Genomic DNA, 15,244 nt, shown 5'->3' with positions numbered 1-15,244 from the left:
AGGTGTAGTCCAAATGTTTATGAGGGGAAAAGCAGTGCATGGGGATGTTGTAGAATGGATCAGCCATTTAATTTCAAGTGTCTTCCCTCTAAAGCACAAATAAAAAAAATGTTTTCCAGTGTTCCTATTGCAGTTTTTCTCATAAAATGTTATATGTAACTAATTTAGCTGTACCTCTGTAAATCAGTGCTAGAACAGGCTAATCATTGACTCAAGTTGGCCAAAAGCCAGGACACTTGGGCCAGGTAAGTCATCTATTATTATTATTATTATTTGTATATGATGCCTAAATACCAGTAAATCTTTCTGCAATGTAGCATCTTTCTGAGAGGAGGAAAAACAATATTTGATGAACCATTTGGATTTATTTCTTATTCATGTACACTTTAGCATCTTTGATCTAAGTTTTAATACTACAATCCACCAAAATCAAAAAGGTAAACAATAAATGATCCAGAAAAAAAATAAGTTAATATAAAAAACCGGATACCAATGGAAATGGCTTAGTGTTACTAAAATGACCTGTTTTTTGTTTGATTAAAGTTTCTCATGAACGTTGCAGTTTTTTTTTTTTTTTGTCTGGCACTATAACTCTCTATACACTACATGACACTTAATTTTGCTGCATGTTCATCCATCTAAAAACTCTAATCACAATATAATATAGCAATGATTATTTTTTAAAGTAAAACTGATCTGATTTGATCATAATGAGATGAAACAATAAGGTTTCATTTAAAAGCACAAACAAGTTATACTGCATGCATAACATCATAATAGTAGATTTTCTTAGGGACATATAGAAAATGCTGTCCCGTCACACACGTGATGCTGCAAAAGACATTAAAGTAATATGTTCAAACATCTGTGTAAAAAACAATGTTAAAGCAATGAAAAGGTAGTGCAGTGGAGTTTCTCTTATACTGCTACATGAGATTCCTACATTCAAAACTGTGTTAAACATTAAGAATGCCTGTAAAAAAAAAAAAAAGAAAGAAAGAAAAGTGCTTGACCTTGATTAGTGACCACAAGACTACAATATCACTTTATTCTTGTCCCTGTTTTAAAATGACTACTGGTTGTAATAATAGTGTTTGAACTGATTAAAAGGTTGTTAGTCGACTCCTTTTGCTTTCAGTTCATCTTGTACTCGTTTCAGGTAATCTGGATCTGGGTAACCATAACTGCAAAGAAGAAAACATAATTACGACACTTATGAGAACTACTGTATATTAAACACTGCTAAAAATAAAAGGGCTTGTCTCAGAGAAGGCAACCACCCAAAAATGATGACACCACCCAAACTGTGTACTCACGAGGTTGGCCCACCATAACGAGACGTCTTATGGTGAATGTCATTCCAGGTCACCACATTGTTGTGTCCAGTGGTGGATGAGCGTCCGATGGTGAAAGTGAGCCGCTGGTCGAATGCCCTCTGCAGAAGCTTCAGTACCTTATTCCCCTCTGCTGAGTCAGGGAGGTAAGCTATGCGGGACACACCCTGGTACGGCATGCCTGGGTTTGGGTGTTCATCCTGCAGAGTATGAGGTAATCAAAAGGCAACATTTCAACTGTGTAACTGATTGTTGTCATAACGAACAGCTTAAAGCAAATGAATATCTTGCATGTCATTGCATTTGTACTCACCCCCTGATATCCACTTGGTATATGGTAGTTAATTATTATTGTACCATATCTTTCATATCCAGGGAGAGAGGATCTGTCCGATGAGACAGTCATGGTTCCTCCTTTTGGTTGCGTCCCTGTAAGACTGCCGTATATCTCTCCACATATCGGACAAGTTGGCTTCACATGGAAAGCTCTCTCCAAACAGTCTTTACAAAATCTGTGTTTACATTTAGGCAAGACTGTGGATTCAGATATCTTGATTGTTTCCAAACAAATTGGACACGTCTCATCTTTGGCTTGGTCTATTGATGTCTGTTGTTTCACAGGTTGCGTGTAAGGTGTGTCATTGACTTTTGTTTTATTTGGGGTTTGGTAGTGTGAATATGTCCGTGTACTGCCATTGGGAAATGTGTCAAATCTTTCAAGGCTTATGAAGTTGCCAGTCAGTTGCAATCGCCTTTCATCTTTACGAGTGATTTGGAGTTCTGGAAATTCTGCTTGGCAACGCGCAACAAGTCCTCGACTGTAATCGTATGTCCTAGTTTGCAGCCCCGTTGCAATCTTTTGATACAATGTTATAAACTGTTCTCGTGCAAACTGAGCGTGAACGCGCTTACCAGACGGAGATATGAAGGTCACGTATCTATCATCTCGCTTCATGAGAACTGCATTCCTTTTTTTAATTATGTCAAGTTCCTTGGATTTAATTTCTTCAATGTAATCCATAACAATGCCATCAACCTCAACTTGTTCAACTACTAAAGAGTTACTTTGAGCTGGTCTCTCCTCTTGTCTGAGATTCCTACTTCCATCACGTGTTATTTGCACAATTGTACTCCTGTACATATCTTCAGCCTCTCGAAACGAGCCGCTGGCAACACCATACGCGTCTTCAGATTTGTGTTTAGTAGTCTTGCTTTTGCTTGCAACTGAATTTGGCGGGTGCAGTATCACTGCAGTGAATATCTGCAATGAATTTGAAAATAACAATCATAGCTGATTTATTTACATGGTATCTGCATTTGTTTTAAAATCAGGACTTTTTTTAAGAACTGACTGACGTCACGCTTACGTCTAAAGACACTAATAAACAGTACACATTTTAAGTAAGTCGTGACATGAAATCCTTAACTGATAAATAATATCGTCGACAGGGTTTTAGCATAACTGTTAGCAAACTCACCTGTGGCAGGCTCGTCATCTCGATCTCCACTGATGGCGTCGTTCAGTTGTCAGGGAAATCTAAACAAAGCGGGAACGAAACGAGCTAAGAGCTAGTGTAAACGTCAATAAGTTTGTTTCAGTAAAACGATAAAGTTATGCATTGTTTTCTAAAGAGTAACGTTAGTAACAAGTTGAAGCGCTTTTCGTTTCGTCCAATATATAATCACAGTGTCCCCAGGACACTGTTGACACTTTTTGAATACACACTGCAGTTTGTTTCACTTTTTCAAGCAGGAAGTCATTATCGGGTTGCCAGGTCCTAGTAAAAAACAGTCCAAGGCCTCCTCAAAACCCGCCCCAAAGGAATATAACACTAGCCTGTTTTCCTCCGTCCAGAGTTAACACGTGCGGTGTCAAAAACAATATTTTGCAGTTAGTTTTTAATTACAAAGATACGGTTTTAAACTATTTTTTGTAAAAAATTAAGTAGGTAATTCTACCCACTTAACAGAATAATCTAAAAGACCAGTTAATGTATACGAGTATGGTTATCGAAATTAGTCATTTAGAAAATCGTCCATACTGATTGTAATAATATCAAAAGAGCAGCAGCCTGCTTTGAATAAAGTAAACAGTTGTATGTATGCATTCTTCGTTGAGTAGACGACACCCTCACTTATGATAACGTAGAAAAACATTTACACCACAAGAGGGAGTTAGAGGTCCATTCAGGTAAAAAGACCTTGTTTCACCAAGAATGATATACATTACACACGTCCCGCTCTCGGTCCTCTCTTGTGAACTAGGGCATCACAAGACTATTTCTGCGCACGAGTTAAATTATGCATACATTTATGTCAAAAGAGATTCCTATATGCTTGGTCATCTGACAATATTTATTCCTGTCAAATTTCGCTCACCTGTGATGGACTGGCCATCTGTCTGGGGTGTCCTGCGACCCTATGGAGGACAAGCAGTCTAGAGAATCGATAGATGGATGGATACCACTATCCATCATCACTTTTACCCCAAGCCCATTCACATTTTATTTTAAAAGGGTCCTATTATTTCCCTTTTGACAAGATGTAAAATAAGTCTCAGGTGTCCCCAGAATGTCTATAAAGATAATTTATTATTTGGTGCTGTAAATAAAAACCCTTTCTTGGGCAGAAGCAAACATTTTAAAAAGAGAACTGCTGAATTTAATGATCAGTTCTGTCAATGATTAACAGGATGTGTAATCTTCCCTTAAAATAATTGTCATCATGTCCCTTTAGGTTGTGCAAACCAGCTAAATGTCCACTTAGCTCACCATCCACAAACAAAAACTTAGTCAGAGCTGCTGTAAAAACAAGATGTACTTGAGCATGATGCAGATACATAATATAGAGAATATGACATCATTAAACCATTCAACAGCATTACCACCACCACACACCCACCGGAAAGCTCACGAACACATTGCCAGAGACCCCTCCCCCTCAAAGATATATCATTAGGGACTCATCAGAGAGGAAAACATCTTCAGAGAGGTCCAGCAGCTAGCATCAAGGCATCACTGCACAAGAACACCACAAAAGACCCCAAAACCTAAATAATCAGTCCTTTTAAGTATAAAGACTAAAACCCAGCATTAAACAGACGTTGAAAAAAAAAATCCAAATTTTTTTTTTTTTTAATAATGTGTTTTTAGTCACTTCTTTTCCAAATCAGCTAAATGTAAATTTTCTTGAGGGCTATAAATAATAAACCGTCCAGAGAGCTGACTTGTTCAGACCAGCAGACTACTGCACACTTTTAGACGATGTTCAACATAAGTACAATAGATGGCAGTAGAGTAGTTCACAATAACTTAACAAGGCAGCCTCTGTTTACTTGATCGCTAGATGGCAGAAGAGTTCATGCTTGGGTCTAACTAATAACACCAATCTGCTTTTTAGTAATAAGGTTGCAGTTAGACTTACATTTCGACAACACACATCAAGCAAATTCATGCCAAAATCGATTGTTACAACACCTTCTCTTAATGTTTTGCCTTTATGACCAGGGGGGAATATAGCACTTTGCCTACTACACGACACGCAGACACAACTGTCACCCAAAACCCACATTTCTTCTGCACCGAGTCATTGCTGTTTGCGTTCATTTACATTAAACTTAAGGCTGTAAATGGGCAGGGGAAAAATATTTCGAGTTAAATGTTTTGTTTTTAAGTTAGCTGTTGGTGGCTTTGCACGTCTGGCTAACATGAAATTCTTAAAGGGGACCCTAATTGGAGTGAGACTTCACCATTGAGATGCTCCTGTCGGATATCACACAATCGGCCACCTGCACATGACACAAATTATGTGTCCGTACAAGACGACTTGTCAACGACTCTTTGGGACATTTGTGAAAACAGGAGGACAGCCAGCCAAACCGACTCCCGTTTATCACAGTATGTATGCTTGCCTCCAGAGAAAGTAGATATTTTAATCTATTTATTAGTTGGGGACCTTTTCATTTCTTCATCTTCTTTGAGATTTTGTTAGCTTATTATTTTATTATTATTATTATTATTATTTCATTTTTAGTTAAGACGCTGTTTTAGTTTTTTTCTTTTTTTCGTATTCACTTCAATGTTAGGATACGCACGAAACTTTTAAAATTACTTTACCAGAGTGCTTCATTTGTTTTGATATTATTGCAAAAAAATATAAAATAAATAAAAAAATGTTTGTCCAGGGTATGTAAAGAAGAAAAAAGAGTTGTGCATTTTCCACGCACTCTGAAATAGTGATAGCATCTGTAAGATAGGAAGCCTATATTTGGACAGGGCAGGCGTCTATTTACACATAACGGGTTTGATAATAGGAGTTTTTTTTTCCCTTTAGAATTTCCAGAAGAAAAAAACGTTTTTAATAAAAACATTTAATTCAGTCATTTTTTTTAACATAAAGCAGGCACGTTTATATTGAGAGCGCGCGATTAGACTTAGGTTACAACAGGGTGAAGTAGTGTTGTGAGGAATAAAATATACTATTTTTATAAGTTAGCGGGACACTTAAAAGACAATTTATATTAAGGTTGATGCGGTCAGAATGGCTATTTAATGAATAACACGTAGCCTATAATGTGCATATCAGCTAGTATTTTGTAGCGCTCATTTGAGTTAAAATCTTGAAGAATAGGTTAGCCTAGCCTACTACTAGCCTAATATAACAAGTAACTTTTGTTAGTTAAATACTATTAAATAATAAACTTAACCGAATCATATTAGCTTATTAATAATATTAAGAAATAGCTAATATTAGCTGTTGTTAATCTATTAAAAGCAAAACCACCAATGATATCGACTACATAGGCTATAGGCTATTTCGCGGATTTAGAATTATTCTATTAAGAATAGTTTTTGTAGACTGTTCGCATAACAAAATGAAGGTGTACATTTTCTTTTCCATTTGAACCATTATTTACATTTCGTCTTGACATGCTGGCAGATTTATGTTTCACTCTTATCGATTTGCGCAAAATGCTGGAAATCACTGCGTTGCTAAAAAGACGCTGAGTCTGCAAACGCATGTCTCACAGCGGAAAATATCAAGCAATGCCCCGGTCCAAGCATCACTGCCAGTCCTCAGATAGCACGGATCCCAAAAAAGGCCACCAGTGTGGATTTAATGGCAGTGAAAGTATTATGTGGAATCGGATTGAGGGAGATCTAGACATCTGTCAAAGGCAGCCAATAGAATGTACATTAGTAATATTGAACCAAGAAAGACGTCGGCAGATCGGGGAGGATTAAGTAGGCTACAATTCATAATCTGATCACGAAAACTCGGCTGCTTGAAAGCATCCAGGCGGCCACAATGCATATGACAAAAGGGGCACACATCAAGATGCCCTTCTGCGTTAGATTCACAATCCAACCTGAATGTTATCACGGACTATATAGCCCATCAGACTGTCGCCTAGCCTAATTCCTTCAACCATTTTCTGTTCGGAAATTAAGCAGGCTAAAATTAAGATAGCTTACTTTTCATGCATGCATAGTTGAATGCTCTTTTTAAAAGAACACTTTATTAAAGAAAAAAAATATTCTCAACACTAATATTTTTACCTACATATATATATTCTCCACACTAATATTTTTACCTACATACATATATATAATATTAATATATATATATTTTTTTATTTTATTTAACCTATTTATATATTTTTTTATTAGGCTACTTATGCTACGTGTTGTATTATTTGAAACAAAATATTAAATAATTATCGACACTGAAACTAAAGTTGCCGTTATTTTTAAATTTTTGCAAATAAGTAACAATATCTTCCTACAGAACGTCCACAATGACCTCCTGATGCCCATAGACCTCAAAGCAGACTAAATATTGGTGTCAGACAATGGACACTATAAGCAGGATAGACAACAGACAGCAGAAAGGGACAGCTAATCTGATCTAAATATGACAGGGGCAGTGGGGTGATGGGGTGGGGTTGGGTGGGGGTGGAGGGGGGTTTAATTATGTTGTTGTTTTGCCTTGCTGTTTTTTTAAAACCCTTTATATGAAAAAGAGGTCCATGAGAATAATAGAGATAATTATACATATTTATGTGTTTTTGGTTTTCTTTCTGAAGTCAGCCAAATACCCCCAACAACCCCCCCCCCACGCACACTCTATTATTAAAGATGCTTCTACTTTGTCCAAAACATGAGAATTTATGCATTTTTGGTCCATGTTAGAAGCTACAGGAGCTTGCTTAGTAGGAGTTATTTGTGACTAGGCATCTGGTTCTTAATGATCACAAACACTTAACAATTAAGAAATGTAAAGAAAACTGTTTTTGAAGCACCAGATTCCTGCTAGCGTTGTGACCAATAGCTAATAGAAATGTATGAAACACATGCTTGTTTACATATTTGTTTTCCTTTTTTCTTAAGAAATCATAATCAACCACCCACTATTATGCATTACAGAATAACTACAGAATAATTACCATCCCTATTATCATTAGCATCTGAGATATGTGTTTTCCTCTTTAAATCTGGATGTGCCATTTGTCCAAACGTTCTACATGTTCAGATTCAGATCACAGTCGTGAGGAATTTATAGATTATGCTGTACATTTTTAAGCCGACGATGACTCCAAATGTGTGCGCTGTAAGAGCTGCTTAATGTACATACAAACAAGGCAAACATTGAAGACTCAACTGAATCCCATATATTAAACTGAGATGGATACTTTAGAAAACTAAAGAAGAGATCCAAAGCCTATTAAATCTAAGAGGAGTAGCCTTGAGCTTAGGTGAATCCATCTATATGATTGTTACCTTGGGAATGGTCTGAAACATTGTTCAGTGACAGGAGACGTACCACGTAGAAGCCATTTTCACTGTCAGCCTGTAATGTGACTGCCAGGCTTAGCATTGCTATCTCTCTATTTTAGAGTGTCTATATAATTTGATCCTCAAAGATTAAATACAGTAGATTCCCATGATTTCCATACTTGAAACACCTTGTATAAGAATCTTACATTTTCAACCTTTTCCTTTTATGTGTCAAATTACAATGCAAATAGTGACAGTTTCTTAAAGCCAATAAAATGAATAGAAGATGCGTGTGTCTGGGAAAGAGAGAAAAAAAATTGCAGTGGGTTTGAACGTTGCTAACCTCAGAATGACCCCTGAGTCTGTACAATATCCCCACACCTCTCAGAGCACTTGGTCTTCAGAGAAGCTTATATGTGGTTACGTGCTTCCATCTATACAGAAAAGCATCTCACACAATGGGGCTTAACAAAATATGGTCATCACTGAATGATGCAGTCACATGCACGCAAACATCCAAAATATCTCCTCCCTCCAAAACAGGACAAACATATTATTGTTGATAATAAAAAATAAAAAAAAACTGAATGAGATATAGCACATTGAAAGTATTTTTTAAAACAATTTTTTTTTTTTTTACCTCAGTATAAATAAAACAATACATTGTATTATAAACTAAAGGGAGACATTGCTTGATGAGAAAGTCATCTCCGGAAATTTGGGTCTCAATTATGTCAGACAAAGTAGACTTTAGCAAACATGTCTCTTAAGAGTCAGAGAAAAAGGCTAATCCTTCTCCTCTGGATAATTAGTTGACTTGATTATTTTTCATGCAGATTAATTGATTGCACTTGAGGCTAAATAAATAAATAACATTAGAACCTACAACTTATTTTTTAGTTGACTAAATGATTTAGGGGAGAATGTTTATGCTTTTATTAAAATCTCTCTGTTAATTAGTGATTATGGCTCTTTGATTATGCAAATATGTTAAATGTTGTTATTAATCTTATTAAATATATGCATATATATATATAAACTCCATATATATATATATATATATATATGTACACAGGACAAATCTGCAATTCAAATATGTGTTAAATGGAAATGATCACAAATGTAAATCTCAAAGTTCAACAAAGTTGTGCAGTTTCTTTGAAATTTAGTTCAAATGAGCTCATTCAAAACTCAAAATATGAGAATAACACTAAAAGGTTATGGTCCTTGAGTGTCCGGTGTGCCTTAATCTTATGCATTTGCATTTGTCGAGAGCGTTTCTCCCATTTGATTCAAAATCAGACCATCAGTCTAAGTAGAAAATTCAAAGTGGAAATGACTGATGCAGTTGGAAATGGTGTTTGGTTAATGCAGAACCGCTATTACTGCTGGGGTAATTATGTATATGTGCACAGGACTGTTGAATCTGAAATGTCAAATGGAACACTGAATGTGCTGGGCTTTTACTGATAGGTTCTTAATATCTTACACTTCTACTCACTTACTGTGGACATCTGTCTTCTATATCTATATCATTACATCAATAATAGTGGCTGTTTCTTAAAATAAATGCACAATTTCTATGTGATATTTTACATTATTTTTTTATTTTATTATTATTTTATTTTATCTACATTTGAAACTAATTTAATGAAATATTCTAACATTTTGCATTGCTCTTTAACAAATTAAGACAAATGTTTATTTGAAGGGGTCTGCATTACAGAAATGCCACCCTGTTGCAAAGGTAATTTTTTTTTTCTAAAAAACATATGTACAGTTTTGCTTTATATGTCTTACATATCCATAACAAACAATAGAATTAAGGTTATATTAGACTAATGGATGGCAATACATTAAGTCAGGCGAGTATGCTGCTGTCTATTCTCAAAGCCATGTCAACCAGCAGATGAAAGCAACAGCTGGATGTGAGACATAACAACTGGTCAGAAGAGGAGTGATGGGAATGAACACTGTCTTGATCCCATATGGATGGGTGGGGGTTTGAAGGTGGTCTAGAGCTGGGCAGTCCTTCTCGATTTAGAAACCTTTTAAATACATGTACTTGCACAAAAAGCAAATAAGGTTCTATTACAGGTGTTTTATTTTACACAACACCATAAACAAAATCTTTCAGCTTACTCCAAACTCATTCAGAATAGTCAAAACCAAACCTAAAATTGAAATTGTGTCATTATTTACTTACCCTTATGCTGTTCCACACGTTTTATTTATTTCTAAGGAACACAAAAAAGAAATGCTTGGAAGCACCTTCGTATTTCAAGTCTTCTAAAGCAATAGGATATCTTTGTAATACTTGTAATTGTCTTTCTTTCCTTTTTAAAAAAAATCAAAATCACTATAATATGGGGTTAGGATGAAGGTAAGGGTGAATAAATCAATAATAACAGAATGCTTCTTTTTGGCAGAAATCTTAAGAGACAATGAAATCCTGATATATTAGTCAATCTTTAATCTATGTCCAGTAACTTGGTGCCTGGTAAATGTTCTTGTCCGAGCGCAGTCTGATAAAGAACGGACATCCTCCTGTTAGGAAAAAAGGACTTGCTCCTCACCCTTGGCTTCTAACGCCATGTTAGAAAGACTTGAAGCAATTGCATTAAGGTGCTGAAATGACATGCTGACAAATGTTATGTTTAGACTAATAGTTAAGACGGTCTGTAAGAGGAGCTGTGCTTGTCCCTCTGAGTATGCTGGAGACAAATTTACAAATGGACTTACCCCCGATGACAGCTTTTAAGTAAAGGCTACATCAGTAAGACTGCAGATAGTCTCCACAGTAACTTCCACAAATGAAACCCCTGAAAACAGTGAAAGATTACTGGGGCCTCTTCTTCTCTTTCTGCTTCTGAAGTGAATTGAATTAACGATGGAAAGTCTAGAGAAACTTGTCCCATTCTCTCTATAGTGGTTTATAAAATGGTTTAGCACAACATGAAGGATCCCCGTGTGTTTAAGACTGCCTGCTTTCAGGATTGAACAGCATGGATTGAAAAATATGGAACTATGGTGAGCAATAGTTAAAAAAAAGAAAAAAAAAACCTTTTAAATTTGTTTTATATTATATTTGTTAAAAAAAAATTATACGAAACAGCATATATTAAATAGAAATACTGTAGAAAGATGGAAGAAAACCAACTTTTCACCAGTTATATGACTCCTTTTACAGTTAGCTTTTAGTCTATTATTACTGTAAGAGGAACGTCTTCTGTGTGTGATGCATGAAGCATTAAATCAGGGATACTGTGGTCATGTTAAATCCTTTCTAACAGTTGCTGGTATTAAAAAACTGACACGTTTACTGTACAAATGCATGGATGAATATATAACCTTGGGGGAAAAAAAAAGTTTCAAAAAAGTTTCAAGGTGCAGCCGAAGAGAGTTACTAATGCTGCAGCTGAAGGTTTTTTATTTTTATTTTTATCCATAAGTGGGCTTCCTGCCATGCAGAGACCCTTGGTTGTCTGTCACGTCTCATCAACACAAACTAAAAAAGAGACTGACATGTCCCTGACCACTCATTCAGCTCTATAAATATCTAAAAATAATAGTGTTTTTGTGTTCATTTTGCATATGGGATGTATATATGGTCGATGAAGTCATATTGTTTTAGAGATAGGAAATCAGCCTTGTTAAAGGGGTCATGAATTGCCTTTTTTATTTATATTTTTTTTTACATAAACATAATTTAGAAGTAATAAGCTATTTTCTGTTCTGTTTTAACCCCCTCATCAAAACTCTACGTTTAAATAGGCGTGGCAGATTGTAGACTGCTATGATAAGCTAATAGTTGTGTATGTTTGACAGTGTATTGCTCAAACAGTCATGGTCAAAAGTTTTGGTAGTGACATAAATTTTGTGTTTTGCAAATTTTTCTGCTAAAGCTAGGTTTGCTCTGATTGGCCAGCTATCCAGTGCTTTGTGATTGGCCAGCTCTCCATATTTTCCATGTTTCTCTTTGTTAACACACCTAATTCAGATAATCAGCTCGTTAGAAGTGAGTTTCGTGCACAAACTGTGTTCCCATTGACATGGTCCCTACACAGTGTTCATTGCTCCCTACTCCCTGAGCAGGGGAAATCTGTTGAAGTTTGCCTCATTCGGAACATTCATTCACGGATTTGTCCTGCACATTGACACTTCAATGCACTTTAAATGGAACATATATGTTCACTTTAACCTGGAATCATGGCAGAATATCCTGTGATGTCCACTTTGCAGGGCACTTGCGTTCAAATAGAACAAACATCTGAAACCATAAAAGAAACATACAAAATGTGTAGAGCAGGGGGGCGAGAGGACAATGTGGGGGCAACTCTTGAGAACTAACAAGGCAAGAATGGATCGTCATCAGTCAGGATTTGGCCTAGAAGCTAATATCCAGCATGCCAGAGCTAATTGCAGAGGTTATGAAGAACAAGGGTCAACACTGTACATATTACCTTAATATATATATATATTTTTGCCAATAAAAGCCTTTAAAACCTATGATAAGCTTATCTTTGTTTTTCAGTATAGTAAACGTGGAAAAATAATCTACAAATACTGAAGCAGCAGAATTTGCAAAACAGAATTTATGTCACTACCAAAACTTTTGACCATGACTGTAGCTTGACACTGCTCTGATTTAGGTAAAAAAGGCATAAATAACTCAATACATATCAAACGATCTATCTAAGAAGAGACGAAGCAATAGCTGTATTGCCAGATAGAAATATAGTCAGCACAGCATCAGCTTTTAGTTTGAATCTTTTTGAAAATCCCGTGTTGAATTATGCCTTGTTTGTAAATGAATCCGTGGTAAAATAAAGTGAGCAAGGGAGCAAGTTCTTACTGACGCAGTCTGAATCTTTATTGAATATAAAGTTAATTCCCGCATTCCTAACATTGGGATTAGAAGAAAGGCAACGCAAACACTGTTTTTCCACAACTTGCCACTGCATCTTAATTGTTTGGTTTCTGTGTAGGCCTGCAACTTCACCTCTCTTGTAAACACAAATTGCAAAAGAGTAGAACCTTCCGAAAGCTGTCATTTTGGCAGACTGCCTTCAATATAACCTGTTTTTATACTAATGGCAAAGTTTTGAGCTCTGAAACGTACAGGATGTTTTTATAGCACAATGACCTCTTATACAATATCTCAAAAGATTAAGGAAATTTTGATTTCTCAGTTCATGACCCCTTTAAATTCCTATTAACAGAAAGAGAAAAATTCATACCATTTTTAAGTTATATTTTACATGAGAAAAAAAAAAAACCTCACCAGAGCATATAATAGAATAACCTCATGAAAGATCATGGTTTTTAATTAATAAAATTTGAATTCATAATTAACAGCAGCATGCCTGAAGCAGGTGAACAACATTGAACAGAAACCGTATACATGCATCAAACATTCATGCCAGTCAAAAATTCTAAATCCATTAGCAACCTCGTGGCCCACTACATAATGAAAACACACGCTCACTTTTACCAGAGTCAGATAAAAACACCACTTCAAGTCTCTTGGGACAAGAAGAGCCATTTCATGTCTGCATGAAAAGCAGCATTGTGGACACTGGAAATTATTCTTTAATTAGGAGATATTATGTGTGCTACATATTGAGATATCTCCACAAGCACCATTGTGGATGGGTGTAAACCAAACTGTGCTTGAGTGAGCGCATTGCAATTACTGTGAAGGTTAGGTGAAGCAATGGGGGGTCAGCATCATGGCTGGCTTTCTTTTCATATCAGCACTTTAGATGAACTGTTGCCATGATCTGAATTGCAATTAAAAGCAATACCTTAAATCACAATTTTTAATTCCTCTGCTGGCACAAAAGCTATGCAATTGTTGTGCTATTATGCGTCAAATGTTTTAGAATATCATTATGAAGTTCCCTCGACTATTAGAAGTACTTCACAGGAACATGAATCTTCTTGTAACACAATCAATTTGTTTCATGCAGGAAGAAAGTGAACACGCTCGGAGTCCCTCAAGGTGCTAACTGAACACAAGTCTTTTCCAGGGCAGCATCTGGAGACTCCGTATCCAGCATTTGTGACACGCTGTTGCCCATGGCTGCCTTCCAGCAGTGCTTCTTCAGGGATCCGAGCATGTTGAACAGTAGCTGGAACAACCGCCCGGAATCTTCAGCCACGCACCGCCTGAAACTTTAATGGTGACACGAGGAACGAGGCGTCCAGATGTGAACAGGGAATACCTCCGTGATACGGACAGCAATCCCACCTCCTGTGAGTGTTGTACGAGTATATGTGCATGTGTTAGCAGGGGTATGTGGCAGAACTTAGGGAGCGATGACTGCTTGAGTTAATTTCTCTTACTTTTTTTGCTATTGTTTTGCCAGATGACAAGTTTCATACCATCTGCTTCCTTTCCCCTGCTAATAAGTTTTCCCAGCCAGCTGAGTGCCAAATCAATTATTTAGTGTGGCGGGGCCGCTGTCAGATCCACATCCGCGCTTCCATGTCCATCTCCATCTCATCGAGATGCTGCACTGAAGTGCTAGCAAGAACTTTCAAGGATGATTTTCATATTGGAATCCACCAAAGTGATTTAAACCAAATGGATACAAAGTTTTCTTGGTTTACAAATTACATCCTGAGCTGATCATTTCTTTCAGTGTCTATAAATTGTTGTAAATTCTGAGGAATATATAGTACACGGTAAAGTATTTTTTTTTTTAGCAATTCAGAAACCAATATAGATAAATTGTACATGAAAACAACAAAAATAAAACATATTTCTCTTACGGTCTCTCATTCTATTTGTAATGCTTTGGGTAACTATCATATATTATTATTTAATATTCAGGAGATATACAAATATATACATATATTTTTATACATACAATTACAAGTATTCATAGCTACAGCATATGTATTCTTACAAATCATAAGCAAATAATAAAACACCAATAAGTCATTTGACTGTTCTGTAGACAGAACTTACTGATTGTCTTCATTCATCTTTTTCCCGTCATATATCTTAGATGAGCTGCAAAGACATTTTACAATTCATTAACAACTTTAACAACATTAAACAGATGCTGAGTAGTTCAGATGCATTGTGTAATATTAGTACTACTCGAAATAATGTTTTTTTTATAC

At 36.1% G+C, this 15,244-nt stretch overlaps 1 protein-coding gene and 1 long non-coding RNA gene across 2 annotated transcripts; one reads left to right on the top strand and one right to left on the bottom strand.

The window, feature by feature from the left end:
- Positions 1 to 1,018: 1,018 nt before the first annotated feature.
- LOC113049138 (E3 ubiquitin-protein ligase DTX3L-like) lies at positions 1,019 to 3,112 on the bottom strand. Its single transcript, XM_026211200.1, has 4 exons — positions 2,813 to 3,112; positions 1,648 to 2,595; positions 1,317 to 1,534; positions 1,019 to 1,184 (listed from the first exon to the last, which is right to left on the bottom strand). Exons 1-4 carry the CDS (start codon positions 2,828 to 2,830, stop codon positions 1,115 to 1,117), a joined length of 1,254 nt encoding a protein of 417 aa, XP_026066985.1. The 5' UTR covers positions 2,831 to 3,112; the 3' UTR covers positions 1,019 to 1,114.
- A 1,546-nt stretch (positions 3,113 to 4,658) lies between these two features.
- LOC113050014 (uncharacterized) lies at positions 4,659 to 14,870 on the top strand. Its single transcript, XR_003276693.1, has 3 exons — positions 4,659 to 5,230; positions 14,083 to 14,368; positions 14,482 to 14,870. It is a non-coding gene; the product is annotated as an uncharacterized LOC113050014 (long non-coding RNA).
- The last annotated feature ends 374 nt before the right edge of the window (positions 14,871 to 15,244 follow it).

The sequence above is a fragment of the Carassius auratus genome, chromosome 30 (assembly GCF_003368295.1).
Source record: "Carassius auratus strain Wakin chromosome 30, ASM336829v1, whole genome shotgun sequence".
Classification (NCBI taxonomy): domain Eukaryota; kingdom Metazoa; phylum Chordata; class Actinopteri; order Cypriniformes; family Cyprinidae; genus Carassius; species Carassius auratus.
The sequence above is the reverse complement of the archived record's forward strand: the minus strand, read 5'-3'. Positions and strand labels throughout refer to the sequence as shown.

Bases quoted from the DNA above. Each gene is read 5' to 3' on its own strand.
- LOC113049138 (XM_026211200.1), bottom strand. The intron at 1,535-1,647 runs GTGAGTACAAAT...CATACTCTGCAG, and splicing joins TACCAAGTGGATATCAGGGG to GATGAACACCCAAACCCAGG. The intron at 1,185-1,316 runs GTGAGTACACAG...TCTTCTTTGCAG, and splicing joins CGTTATGGTGGGCCAACCTC to TTATGGTTACCCAGATCCAG.